General features: G+C 45.1%; 1 protein-coding gene across 1 annotated transcript in view; it reads left to right on the top strand.

The window, feature by feature from the left end:
• Positions 1 to 14,362, top strand: part of PAPPA (pappalysin 1) — a gene marked incomplete at both ends in the record, with an annotated part of 250,394 nt that overhangs the window by 62,797 nt on the left and 173,235 nt on the right. The window contains 2 exons of the mRNA XM_082655786.1: positions 6,868 to 7,060; positions 13,901 to 14,022. Coding sequence (XP_082511912.1) covers positions 6,868 to 7,060; positions 13,901 to 14,022 — 315 coding nt within the window. The remainder of the gene's footprint in view (positions 1 to 6,867; positions 7,061 to 13,900; positions 14,023 to 14,362) is intronic.

Here is a 14,362-nt window from a genome sequence, read left to right as displayed (position 1 = left end):
TCTTTTTGAATGATGGTTTTCTCAGGGTATATGCCCAGTAGTGGGATTGCTGGGTCGTATGGTAGTTCTATTTTTAGTTTTTTAAGGAACCTCCATACTGTTCTCCATAGTGGCTGTATCAATTTACATTCCCACCAACAGTGCAGGAAGGTTCCCTTTTCTCCACACCCACTCCAGCATTTATTGTTTGTTGATTTTTTTTTTAATTTTTGAATTTTATTTTATTTATATTTTTTATACAGCAGGTCCTTATTAGTCATCAATTTTATACACATCAGTGTATACGTGTCAATCCCAATCGCCCAATTCAGCACACCACCACCACCACCCCTACTGCTTTCCCCCCTTGGTGGCCATACATTTGTTCTCTACATCTGTGTCTCAGTTTCTGCCCTGCAAACCGGTTCATCTGTACATTTTTCTAGGGTCCACATATATGCGTTAATATACAATATTTGTTTTTCTCTTTCTGACTTACTTCACTCCGTATGAGTCTCTAGATCCATCCACGTCTCAACAAATGACCCAGTTTCGTTCCTTTTTCTGGCTGAGTAATATTCCATTGTATATATGTTTGTAGATTTTTTGATGGTGGCCTTTCTGACCGCTAGTATGAGGTGATACCTCATTGTAGTTTTGATTTGCATTTCCCTAATGATTAGTGATGCTGAGCATCCTTTCATGTGTTTGTTGGCAATCTGTATATCTTCTTTGGAGAAATGTCTATTTAGGTCTTCTGCCCATTGTTGGATTGGGTTGTTTGTTTTTTTGATATTGAGCTGCATGAGCTGCTTGTTTATTTTGGTGACTCCAAGTATTTTTTTTTCTCGTTTACTCTCATGCCTCTCTTCAAATGAGACCTAGCTGATGGCCGAGTGGGTTATTGAGCACTTTGGGTGGCTTTCGAGCTCTGTCCCACAGATACGCCTCGGGGGGCTGCCCTGAGCGGCTGTGTGCCTCTAGGCCTCCATCTCTGCTTGAACCAGGGGAGCCCCCTTCCCACAGTTTTCCGTTTCTGTTGGAGTTTTGCCTCACATTGCATTTGAAGAGAGGATTTCCCTCCTGAGACCCAATGAATTCAATGATTGTCCGTGGGTCTTCCTGGTTTCCCATTTGGGCTGATGACCTCTGGGGGCCTCTCCAGTTTAAGGTTCTTACAGTTCACACCTGAGGTCTCTTGAAGGGTCAGTGCCTACCCTTGGCACCGTAAACGGTCCTTAGGTTTGGGTCTCTAAAAAAGACCCGAGTACTGGGTATTTCCTCAAAAGCAGATTCCTGCTGGGCTCCCATTCCCAGCCAAGCCTGCATCTCACATCCGGTGCCCTGTCCTCTCACAGGGCCCTGCTTTCGTTCCATTTCTATAGCACCTTTCCTTGGCCAGCTCAATGCACATGGAAAATAAACAATAACATGAGTTTGGAAGTTTGCCGGCCTCTTAGGGGTCAGGAGCTGCCACTAGCTACCAGACCCCCATAAACTAAATCTTTTTTTGTTCCCCTTTGTACAGATCTAAAGGGTGATTGATTTAATGTTGTTTTTTTAAAGGAACCCCTCAGCTCAGTGACCCATTAACAGCAGAACTAATTCACTGAGCTACGATAACAAACTTACACCCGCAAAAGCATATTCAAGGCAACCACGAACTTTGAAATGTTTGTTTTCCTTAGGATCTCTGATAGATGAGGTGACAAAAGCAGCTGGATGAAATTCAAAATGCAGACCAGGATCGGGTTCTCAGGGCTGGGGAGAGCAATGCACAGGGGGTTTGCAGTCAAGGCAAGAGGGTGGAGACCTTGCCGGCTCAGCTGCTCCGAGTTCCTTCCTTCCTGGGTCCTCCAACTTGCTGCAGAGCTGTATGTGTTCTGTGTCTGCGCTGCCCTGTATGGTAGCCGTTAGCCGCTTGTGGCTGTTGAACCCTTGAAGCACGGCCAGTGAGACTGAGGAACTGAATTGTTAGTCCTAAGTAATTTTAATTAATTGAACATGGCTGGTGACAGGTCTACAGAAATTACTGAGTACCTGTGGCATGCCAGACGCTGTGGGAAACACTTCTTAGGCTTGTCTCATTGAATCCTCAAAATAACCCAATGGAGTAAATGCTGTTACTATTGCACCCATTTTTCAGATGTAGAAAGTGTGGCTTAGGGAGTTTAAGTCACTTTCCCAGGGTCACACAGAAAAAACAAGGCATGCCTTCTATTGCAGAGCCTGCATTTAAGCAAGAATTATTTGGCTCCCTTTCTGATACTGGGGAAGTTTAAGAGAGTCCCAATTGCTCAGATTAAGCAGACACCAGGCAGGTGATGGGGCAAGCCAGGTCGAGCACCGGGTGAGTGTGGTCACGTTGAGCTGTTGGATAATCCCCAGGCAGATAGAAGGGCAGCAGCTCAGATTTTACTTCCTGAACGTAATAGGCCATAGGGAGCCAACCAAGAGGACCCTCCAGGCCCTGCCTCCTCAAGAGTGTGGAAACCAGGCCTTCCCCGCCCTTTGGGAGCAAGTGTCTTGTCTCCGTTGTTCTGTGTGTTTCTTTTAATATGCACATACGTTTTGACCCAGAAGTCCCACCTCTAAGAAGTATATCCTAAGGAAATAAATCAGTTGATGTGTTTAAAGGTTTAGTCCTAAAAATGTTCTGAGCAATGTTTATTCTCCAAATATTAATTAGACATTTACTGTCTGCCAAGCATAGAAAAGAAGTGCTTTTATACGTGTGAAAAAACAGAAGCTTCCTACAAGTCCAAAGAGAATGGGTTGCTGAAGTAAATCACAAGGTACCTATATGATAGAACGTTCTGTGATCACTGAGGATGCATAGCAGATGGCTGAGGACCACAAAGCAGAGTAACCTAGTGGTTCAGAGTGCGAAGTGTGGAGTGTGGGGACCAACTTGAATCCTCTGTGTGCTAGCCTTTGACCTCAGGCAAGTTACTTCTCTCTGGGCCTGTTACTTCATGGATACCATGGAGGTTAATCACCCTTACCTTGCATGACAGTAGGTGAGATTGTACAGGTGAAGGCTTTAGATCTGTCCTTGGTACTATAACTCGTGCTCAATAAGTGACAATTAGTAGGATTATTTGTTCAGTTTAGCGTGAAAACAGCCCAGAGCCTAATGTATAGTGTAAGACCTGGAATTTATATCATATATCATCACAATTATATATATGATGTTTGTGATAAGAATTACAGAAATTCACTGTAGATATTCACGTCCATCTACACATACATATATGTGTATTCTAGATATTAATTGTATTATCTTTAGGTAATGTTTACAGTAGCGTTTGTTTCTTTGCAATATTCTAAGCACATTCCAAATGCTCTACAGTGAATATAATCACTTAACTGCTGTTGCTGTCATTATCATTATCATTATTTTTAAAACAACAAAAAAGCAGAGACTTTTACAAAGGGCAACTCAGTTATTCACGCACTAGAAATGGGTTAGCTTGTTAAATGCTTTCATCAGCTGTAGGAAGCAGTTAGCATCACGATTCCTTATTTTACAGCGGGTAGAAATGAGGCTGTCAGGGGTCAGCATTGTGCCCGAGGCTCCACGGGGAGCGGAGGCCCTGAACCTCCATGCTCTGTGCCCTTCCGGTTACGGATGGAAATTGTTCTTGAGAGCAGAGTTTGATTAGAAAACTCAGGGCACAACTTCAAGAGCATGGGGACTGGTGCAGGCCCCCAGAATACTGAAATCCCCCCAAAGTCCTTTCTGCTTGGGGACAACGTGGGGACAGAAGAACAAGATGGCTTGGCTGGTCCTAGACACAAGGATCAAGTGGCCACGGATATCAGGAGGGAAAGCCTGTGATGGCAGAAAGCTAAGAGGGGCTGACCCGAGACGTTAGCTAATTGAGGCAGAGCCTTTATGATAAACAGAAACCCGTACCTCACCCAAGATTCTGGTAGCAGTTCAGCCTCTAAGCGATCTACCCTGGGAGGGACATTTTCCGACTAAAGCTTTAAAGTTCAGGTACAGTTCTGTTCTCCTACCAGGTTCTATCACCTGTCCATTTTTCAAACTTTTTATTGACAGACATGGAAACGGCTAATGTTTAAGTTAGAAAAGGAAAATATGCTTCTTTGGGGGAAGAAAAGCAGACAAATCAGAATGTAGAGAGGAAAAACATTGCAGTTTTTCTTCTTCATTCATCTTGATAAATGCTTTACACATTGCAGCTCGTGGAGTCCACACCACAACTCTAAGTAGTGGGGTTGATTTAAGTGTCCCCAATTTACACACAAGGGACCTGAGTTTTAAAGTTACTTCCTTGTTTTGGAAATGACTGACTAGAATTCTCTTCTGTGCATGTGCCTCCAGGTACAGAGTCATCCCCCTATTGACAGACGGATGTGTTATTTCTAATATTTTTACTATGTAAATGATGCTTCAAAAGACATCCTTGTACCTATGTTTTCCCTCGTGTTTGTTCATGAGTATCGATCTGTTGAATTCCTAAATGGGATGTTGTGAGATCAAAGAGAATGAAGATTTTACGTTCTGTTATTTTTTCCTGTTTCTGGTTTTCCGGCGCTCACCCACCTTAGTGCATATGCGTGCGCGCACACACACAGGCACTATTCCCGGTCCCGAGGCAGTGAGCGTTCACTGAGCATTGGTCATACCTCTTGATGTTGCACTTTTCATAACCCTCAGCAGTGTTCTGACATAAGCACTCTTGTTATCATCATCATCTCCACTTTACAGATGGGCAAACCGAAGCACTGAGGGCATAAAATCATTTGACTCCAGATTCCTGACTCCAGGTTCCTCATGCATGAATCTAACTACAGAACCCCTACTTCCTTAGCCATCATGTCCTTCTCCTGCCTGTAACCTATCCAGTGGCTTTTCCAGAGCTTTCAGGATGAAGTGCAAAGTTCATAGTAACAAAGGAAAATACACCTGATGATCTAACGCTTCTTAGACCATCAAGTGCATCTGGACTCTATTCTCCAGGCAGTGGGGACCCATAGAACGTTTGGTATCCAAGGATTTACATGGGGGTATCTGGGCTTGAGAGTGATTTGTGTAACTAGCCACTCTTTTACAGTGTTTTCCAAAGGACACCCAATGTATAAAAGACTTCCCCAGGGTGCTGGAAAGGAGACTGTCAAAAACTGCTAAGGGGATCGGAGGCAGCTTCCGTGTGTAACCTCCTTGTACCCCGTCCCTTCTCAAAGCTGGATTCTCAAGGTCATGTCCAACTGCCCAGCACCTGCCCAAAGTTATTTTCTGTTTGTTTGATAAGGGGAAGTGAGTTTATGCTGCGGGACTCCCAGTGGCGGGTTTGTTTTAAGATCTGGCGATCTCCGTGCTCCTCCGTCTGGGGCCCAGCTGCGGAAACCCTGACCAGGCGGACACCTCTGGGAAGTGGTGTTTTTGGAAACCAAGCCAAAACAGCGCCTTGCTCTGCCCCTGGGGCAGCTGAATAAAGCTGTTGGAGGGAGAGATGGGAGTCCAGCTCCTTCCTTGGGGTGGGGGGTGGGGGGCGGGTGTGGATAAGTCTCGGGTCGTGGCCTTCATTCCGCATCCTAGAAAAGAGAGACTAGAATTGAAGGTCGTTAGATCTAAAGACATTAAGAGATTGTATTCCAGCCCCCCTCAGGCTCAGGCTCCACTCCTGTTTATCAAGCACCTGCAGGCTGCTTTGCCCAGACAAGGTCTCATGTACCCTCAGAAAGAAGTTCTCATATGGATTAGAAACGTGGCCTTGGAGTCCAGACTGCCTGGGTTCGAATCTCAGATCTGCCCCTAGCTCTGTGCTCTTTAAAAAGCAGGTAGACCTCTCTCAGCCTCAATTTCCTCCTCTGTACAATGCAGAAATCACAGTATTTACTCCAAAACTAGTGGGAGGGTTATATGTGTCCAAAGCACAGTGCCCCATGCCTGGGAATTTCCCGGTGATAGCACTGTGCAGGAGGCGTCATTGTCCTTGTATTCCCGCCGTGGACACTCAGCCTGGACCGCTTCTGCGTCTGCCTGACTCCTGGCCCGTGCTTGCTGCATAGGACACATCGGCTCTGCAGGCCTGAGCTCCCCCTCCCGCCATGCCTCCACTTTCTTTCTCAGTCTTAGCTGTGTAACCTGGTTGCCCTCCAGTTCCACATCCAGAAACCTCTCCGGTTCCTCCGCCCTCCTCAACGTGCCGACTCCTCTTCATCAGTAGTCAGTGTCACAGACCTGAACAGCCTTATGACCACCTTGACCCACACAGCGAACTGACCTTCACTCTATAACTAGGCAGGTAGCTCCTTGAGGGCAGGAATGTTTTACGTTTCCTTGGCCCTCGGCTTAGAGCAGAGGCTATGGAATCGATGCTCAGAAAGCTTGTTTGAAGGCCAGTGTCACTGCATCAGTAAACAGCACAATTAATGAATGAGTGGATGAATGAATGCGAAGGCGTGAGTGAAGGAACGAGTGAGTGCGTAAAAGCAGGAGTGAGTGGGTGAATGAGTGAATACACCAGAAAATGAGTGGATGAGTGAGAGAGGCTGAATGATTGGTGGGGAGGGAGCCGATAAGGGAATGTGTGACTTACTGACCAGGGGATTTGGGCCCCGTGGAAAGCAGCTTGTCTTGCCCTTGTCCTTATCCGTGACCTCCCTCTCCAGGCTCAGACGTGCCTTTTCAGTTCTATCCTCCCTCCCCTTCCTCCTGTTCCCTCTCACCTGTCTCCAGAAGTGATGACTGCACTAATTTGTTCACAGACCATTAACTCTTGAGCGCTGGAAGAGGCCAACTCCGAGCTGGCAAGGGCTGGGGTGCTGGCTCTCGGTCCACCAGGAGACATCATCATTCTCTTGCCTGCCCGCCCGTGCAGCGAGGTTCTTATCTCTCCCTCTGCCCGCTTGCAGATGACGACTGCACTGACTCCTTCACGCCCAATCAAGTCGCCAGAATGCACTGTTACCTGGACCTGGTGTACCAGAGCTGGCAGCCCTCCAGGAAGCCGGCGCCTGTCGCCCTTGCACCCCAGATCGTGGGCCACACGACCGACTCTGTGATGCTGGAGTGGTTCCCGCCCATCGACGGCCACTTCTTTGAAAGGTGAGTGTGGCCTGTTAAGTGTTGATGCCCCTCTCTCTCTCCTGCCAAGAAGAGGGAAACTTGGAAGGGAAGCAGCCTCGGAGAGGGATTTCGCTGTGTTTTTTGTTCTCGATCTTGTTTAACGAGTGCCCGCCACGACTAGCACAATGACCGGTCCATAGAGGCACGATGTAGATTTGGGGGTCAGGGGATACATGAATGATTGCTAACAGAAATTAATGAGTAATGATGCATATTTTAAGTGGTGAATATTTAGCTTCATTTTATCATTAAAAACATGGAAACCTCTGTCGCCAGAACTTCCTCTGCGATGGAGGTACTGGTCTCATCTCCGTGAGCTCGGGAGTTGAAGTTGCCTCTGGTTAACGGGCTAACACCTTCCTATACGTATAGTATATGAAGGGTACATTATACATGAATACACAGGCATATATATACATATATATATATAAATCTATTTAATATATAATTTTTTTTTAAGGCTTTTAACTTTCTCTTGAATCAGCATTAAGCTGAGCAGGGCTCAACACTGATTTTTTTTTTTTTTTTTTTTTTTTTTGGCTGCGTTGGGTCTTCAGTGCTGCGTGGGCTTGCCCTAATTGCGGCGAACAGGGGCTACTGTTCATTGCGATGTGTGGGCTTCTCATTGCGGTGGCTTCTCTTGTGGAGCATGGGCTCTAGGCGCATGGGCTTCAGTAGTTGTGGCACGCGGGCTCGGTAGTTGTGTCTCGCGGGCTCTGGAGCGCAGACTCAGTCGTTGTGGCACATAGACTTAGTTGCTCTGCAGCATGTGGGATCTTCCCGGACCAGGGATCGAACCCATGTCCCCTGCATTGGCAGGTGGATTCTTAACCACTGTGCCACCAGGGAAGTCCCACATATATTTTTGTATAATTAGAATCTGTGCCTGTGCCTAGTGTTGTTTTATAGAACTGAAGGTAGAATTTTTAGAAGATCAGAGGATGATAAACTGAGGCACAAGATACCTCAGTTCAGCTCCTGTCTGCCACTCACTAGTGGTATGGCCTTGGGCAAGTCACTTTCCCTCCCTGAGTCTTATTGTCAGCTGAAGAGTGAGTCTAATGATGCCTTCATGACCTGAAGGTGGAAACCTGAATCAAACGGTTTCTTGTGCTGCCTTTCAGCATCGGGACTCCCTGAGGAGCTCAAGCTTTAGGGGATTTTAAAGGGTCATGAAACGTACTGCGATGTTGACCTCTATTTTGGTTGGAACTTGGCTATAATTTAGGGTAGATTAGTAGATTGCCCCCCTTCCAGCCCTTCTTGGGGATGTTTTATCCAGTAATGATGATACAACACTGATGCTGGTGGAAATAATAACCAGCTGATGATTAATTATTACTCTATGGTCGTGGTTGTCACCGTTTATCAAGTGCTTACTCTGCACTGGATTCTGTACTAAATGCTTTCTATACAGTCTCATTTCATCTTTCCAGTAATTCTATAACAGGGGAATCAACTTCTGCATTTGCCAGATGAGGTAGGGACTGGCGCACAAAGAGGTGGAGAGCTTTGACCAAAAGCCCATAGCAGGTGGTGGGAGCTGGGCTTCGAGTCACATTTTGCAGTGTCTTATCCGAGGCTCTCATGTTCTTTCATTAAGTCTTTCCAAACTTTGAATTATGAAGGAGGTGTTACCCCTCCCCTCAAAAAAGGCCACAAAATGTGGCAAGGAGCTCTCACAAATATGGGTGTATACGTGTGTGTGTGCGTGTGCATGTGTGTATGTAAAAAATATATTAGATCATGGCATCACGTTAAATTCGGGCTCCAGTTTTCCACACTACTATCAGTCCCTGAATCTAGAGCCTTCATTTGACAGCTGGATGGATGTGATCACGGGGAAAGGAAGTGCACTCCCTAGGCCCTCTGTAGAAACCCCCCTTCCTCTTCCCCAGCCATCCTCACTGGGAGCTTAGAGCTGGGGTTGGGAAACCTCATGTGACACTTCAGAGCAGGCTTTCCAGCAGCCCATAGATTTATTTATTTTTTCTGTGGCAATGAGGAGTATCAGACTTTTGGTCAAGGCTTGGCCTCGATTCCACTTGAAAATGGAAGTTTTGTAAATGAAGCTTCCTGTGTATGTATTCAATTTGTATTTCATAAAGCAGTTTTTGTCCATTAAATAAATACCATCTGATTGTTGGGAACCTATTGGAGGGCTAATTGTTGTGTAATGAGATATGTCTCTATTACATAGTGCCCTCAGCTTCAATCAATATGTTTCTAATAACCTATAGTCAGTTGGTACTTGAGGCTCATACAATAGCTATTCTGTTCAGTCTACGATTTCACAACGGAGTTATCATACGTTAAATTAAAACTGACATTTTAGAAACATGTCTAATTAGGGTTAACAGCTATGTAGACCATAGTCTATGGCTAAAGGAAGTAGGTCAACAAGTTCAATAAATTGTTGTAAAGGAATGGAACTATCACCCTCCCACACACACCGAGTTCCTACTGGTGGAAATCGGCTTAGTACAAAGTGCGCGAGCTTTGATGTCAAGTTGTCTGTGTTCCAGTCTCAGCTTCACCACTCCCAGCCTATGGGACCTTGGGCAAGTCATCTCCCTTCTCTGATCCTCTCTGGCCCTCTGCATCTTGTTCCATAAAAGGTGCTAACCAGGCTCACTTCCCCTGGCTTTTGTGGCGAATTCCACAAGATGACCTCTGCGCTATGCCTAGCACACACGCTCTGTGTTCAGGAAATACAAGCTCCCTTCTTGTACAGTTTTCCAGAGCTGTTGAGCTACTTGAAAAGTTCTCTTTCCCTGAAAAATCTCTGGTGTTTTCCACTACATTCATCAATGCCAACCTCTCGCCCCTGGCCATCCTCATGTCCTCCTGCTGTTCCTCACATCTGTGGTCTGAGAGAATACAAGGGTTTTCCTTAAAAAAACATATTCAGATCCTCCCACAGCCTGTGTGCTCACACATGGGCAACTGAATAAATAATTCAAGGCCACCCCTGGCTTTTTTAACTCCTTTATTTTTATCTGTCTTGCAAACATGTGTTGACTAGATGGTTGCATTTTTCTGAACAGTGGGCTGTGGTGTATTGGAAAGAATGCTGGACTGGGGACCAAGAGACCTGGGTCTGAAGGCTTTGCAACCTCATCCATTTCTTCTTCCTCTTCAGCCTCACTTTTCTGGTCTATAAGCTCAAGGGGATCTAGCCTTGCTCAACCAAAGTTCCTTTTCCAAATCTCAGAACACAGAAAATGACTTTTGAGTAACTGTTTTCTCAGTTCTCCTAAGGATGGTACATAACTAGTACCATTTTAGATGCATAGGAGAGAGGTTAATTCATTATGTACAGTGGATGCCTTAGAGAAGCACTGTTCAATAGAACATTCTGCAGTGTCCAGTATGGTGGCCATTAGTCAACTGTGGCTGTGGAGCAGTTGAAATGTGACAAGTTTAAATGAGGAACTGAAGTGAATTCTACATTTATTTAATTCATTTACATTTAAATAGCCACATGTGATTAGGGGCTGCTGTATTAGACAGCACAGACTTGGAGCTTTAAACTTCGATTCTCATGGAACCTGGGTAAGAAAGATGATCTCTTCCTGTGTTAGCATCCTGTATTTCTATGATTTCAGTGTGTGTGTGTGTGTGTGTGTGTGTCTGTCTGTCTGTCTGTGTAGATACAGGTGCCCATTGAAATCAAAGAAATGCCAAAGATTAGAAACACATACTGTACACTCCCTGAATGTGTGTAGGATATTGCCTGATTTTGGTAAAGCCCATTTTGACTCTGTGACTTTCTGAGCTATGATTTTGGTTACTTTGTACTCATGCTTCTCAGTTTCCTTAACTATAAAATGGGAACATCACCCACCATACTCAGGATCACCCACCTTTGCTGTTTAGTTACTGACTTTGCTTTTACTTGTGCCCAGCTTATTCTTCATTCACCATTCAGACTGATCATTTTAGAATGCGAATTAGGTCACGTCACCCGTGTGTTGCAACCCTCCAGTGGTTTCCCATTACTTCTATGTGTAATCTAACACGTAGTCTACGGCACCCCCCATGATCTGGCCCTTGCCTCTCTTACTGCTCTTTCCTTCGTCTGTGACTCTTGCCACTCAGGTTTCTTTAAGGCCCCTTATGGACCAAGCCCTTCTTTCTTGCTTAGGTCCTTTACATACCTTTAGACTGAACCTGGAATGCTTTACTCCCACTCTGTGTCATTCTTCACCATACCTTGACTAACATCTTCTATGATTATGCCAATCTAAATAAGCCCAGCACGCTCCACCCCATTATTCTCTCCTACATCATCTATCAGCTTTCCTTCTAGAAATGCTGAATCTGTACTCTTATATCTATTGATCTGTTTGTTTAGGGACCGTTGCCTCTGCCGGATGGAAAGCTCTTACGAGGGCAGGTACCACACCAAATGTACTCACCCTTGGATGGTTAATGTCTGGTAGTTGTACAGTGCTAACAACCAGCGGCTGTTCAATGAGCATCCACTGAATGAATAGATGAAATATTGAATGAACACATGAACCGGTGATCGAACATGAGGGAATGCACTTGGTAGAGCTCTGTGTAAATTAGGCACCTTTATTGTCAGGTGGATGATGGCTTATTCACTCATCAGAGTGTTTATGGGGAACCCACACTGTGTCAAGAACTCAGTGAAGCGCAGGTGACTATATGTGTATCATCTAAAACAGAGCATCTAAAGAAGTAGAAAGGCTCAATTACCATAAAGGTCGGCGTGACTCCTGATTCCATACAAGGATGTTTGTAATCTCACTGTCGTCATAAAGCCAGTCCTGTGACTCTGAGTTGCTATGCATGGATTGTGGTCATTGTAATGGAACCAGAGTGGTGCTGAGCACCTCTCTCTGCTCTCCTTATCCCCTGCCTGCAAGCATATTTGTATAATCATCATTACTGCTAGTCCAGGAGTCCCTTATACATACTGCAAATATATAGAAAGTTCAGACAACCAGAAGGAATAAGAGGAGGGAGGGAGGAGTCATCCTGTGTTCTACCACCTAGAAATTACTGCTGATAATATTTTGTTGCATTAAGATTATTAGAACAGGGCTTCCCTGGTGGCGCAGTGGTTGAGAGTCCGCCTGCCGATGCAGGGGACACGGGTTCGTGCCCCGGTCCGGGAAGATCCCACATGCCGCGGAGCGGCTGGGCCCGTGAGCCATGGCCGCTGAGCCTGCGCGTCTGGAGCCTGTGCTCCGCAACGGGAGAGGCCACAACAGTGAGAGGTCCGCGTACCGCAAAAAAAAAAAAAAAAAAAAAAAAGATTATTAGAACAGCATTGAGATGCTGCTATAGATACAGTTTTGAATATGACTCTTTCACTTAACATGATAGCTAATGCATTTTTCCATAAAATTTAGTAATCTTTATAAGTATTTTTTATAAAGACTGCTTAGCATTGCACTGAGCAGATTAACCTTAGGCCATTTAATCATTCTCCTATCACTGAATATTAGTGTGCTTATAACATTTCTACCTATGTATGGTTTCATATTTACAGTGATAAGGCTGAGGATGCAGAATCTGCAGTTTGAGGGTCTAGACTAGGTTCATCATGGGTCTTAGCAACATATTGGAACGACTGGTATTTATCCATCCATACATACATACATTAAACTACGTATGTTGACCACCATGTAAGTAGGTAAGCAGGGACATGAAGTGTTCAGATTTAGGTTTGGGGTTGAGCTCCCTGGCAGCTGGGTGGAGGAGGAATAAGGACCACCAGCAGACTGTGATGTTGATAAGCATGTGAGCCCAGGGGCTACGGAGGTTCCCTATGAAGCAGAAGCCCTAAGGCTTGAGGTAAGGTTCCTCCACTGTATCTTTCAGGTAGCCAAAGTCTAGTGATTCTTCTAGGAAAGAGGTATTGGAAGGACCATTGCATTTTGAGAAATAATGGGTTGGGCTCTGACATTTCTTGACATTTTCCATTTCCAGTCCCTCTGTAGGAGTTGCTCAGATTCACAGAGTTTTGGGCTCACTCACCCTCGTACCTGAGGAGAGGGCTTATCCCCCTCCCTTCCCAGCAACTGTCTCCTAAACAGGGGCCAAGTCTGGAGAACAAGTAGGATCCCAGAGGCTGTTGTGGCTAAAGGGAGATTGAATCCAGACACATAAGACACTAGATGATAGGGAAAGCCACCGTAACATTCTGCTTCTAGGGCTGGGCTGGTCCCATTGAGGCACTGGCTTGCCCCTTGGAAAGCTGCTAAAATGAATTCGATGGCATGGTTAGGAAACTGTTTTTGACTGTAAAATCAAAGAGTGACTCATCCAGCCCCAGAATGTCAGGGCTAGAAGATTCTTTAGGCATCATCTAGTTCAGCCCACTCATTTTCAGGTGAAGGAACTGAACCACGCCTTCTTCCTATTTAATACCTAGGATACTGGATGGTTCCTGCATATGGTAGGTACCTGACAGATATTGTTAAAAGAATAAAATTTGAGGTCCAATGGGGCAAAAGATTTTCTCACAACCACACATCAAATCTTCAAGGGAACTTTAAATGATTGATGAAATGAAGATTAGTGCAGGTAGTAAGTAAGTTGATTCTGTTGATTCTGGGCTGCTTAGAATTAAAGTGTATCCCCCACCAGAACAGAAGCCACTTAGGCCCAAACAAGGCCCTCGTGGGCAGTGGGGAAGAATGCCACTCAGGGTCATATTCTGGAAGCTCTGGGAAGATTGGAGAACATAGATTGGTTTAACCTCTGCCTTCGGCTTAGTCAAGCCAGGGACTCATTCAACTGTTCCTAAGTCGGTGCATTTCCCTTCTTTCCTTGGCCTCCTAGAGAATTGGGATCAGCATGTGACCTTTGCCTGGAAGGGAGAATCCTGGTGCAGTATGCCTTCAACGCCTCCTCCCCGATGCCCTGTGGCCCATCAGGACACTGGAGTCCTCGGGAAGCAGAAGGTAAGCCAGGAAGCTCTTTTGCTGGTTGGGTGTGCAAAGAACACTTTCGATATAGTTGGAGTTTTATGATTTTAATGGTCTTTTTCATGTACTATCTCATTTGATCTGAAGATCGCCCTACAAGGCCAGTATTTTTTTTTGTCTTTTTTTTTTTTCTTAGCTTTATTGAGGTATGATTGACATATAACACTATGTAAGTTTAAGGAGTGCAATGTGATGATTTGATACATTGTATGTATTGCAAAGTCACCACGGTAAGGTTAGTTAACATATCTGTCACCTCATATTTCTGTTTTTTTTTTTTTAAGTGAGAACATTTAAGATTTCCTCTCTAAGCAAT

The sequence above is a fragment of the Grampus griseus genome (assembly GCF_964374135.1).
Source record: "Grampus griseus genome assembly, chromosome: 6".
Taxonomy (NCBI): domain Eukaryota; kingdom Metazoa; phylum Chordata; class Mammalia; order Artiodactyla; family Delphinidae; genus Grampus; species Grampus griseus.
Note: the sequence above shows the minus strand (reverse complement) of the source record. Positions and strands in the feature narration are given on the sequence as shown.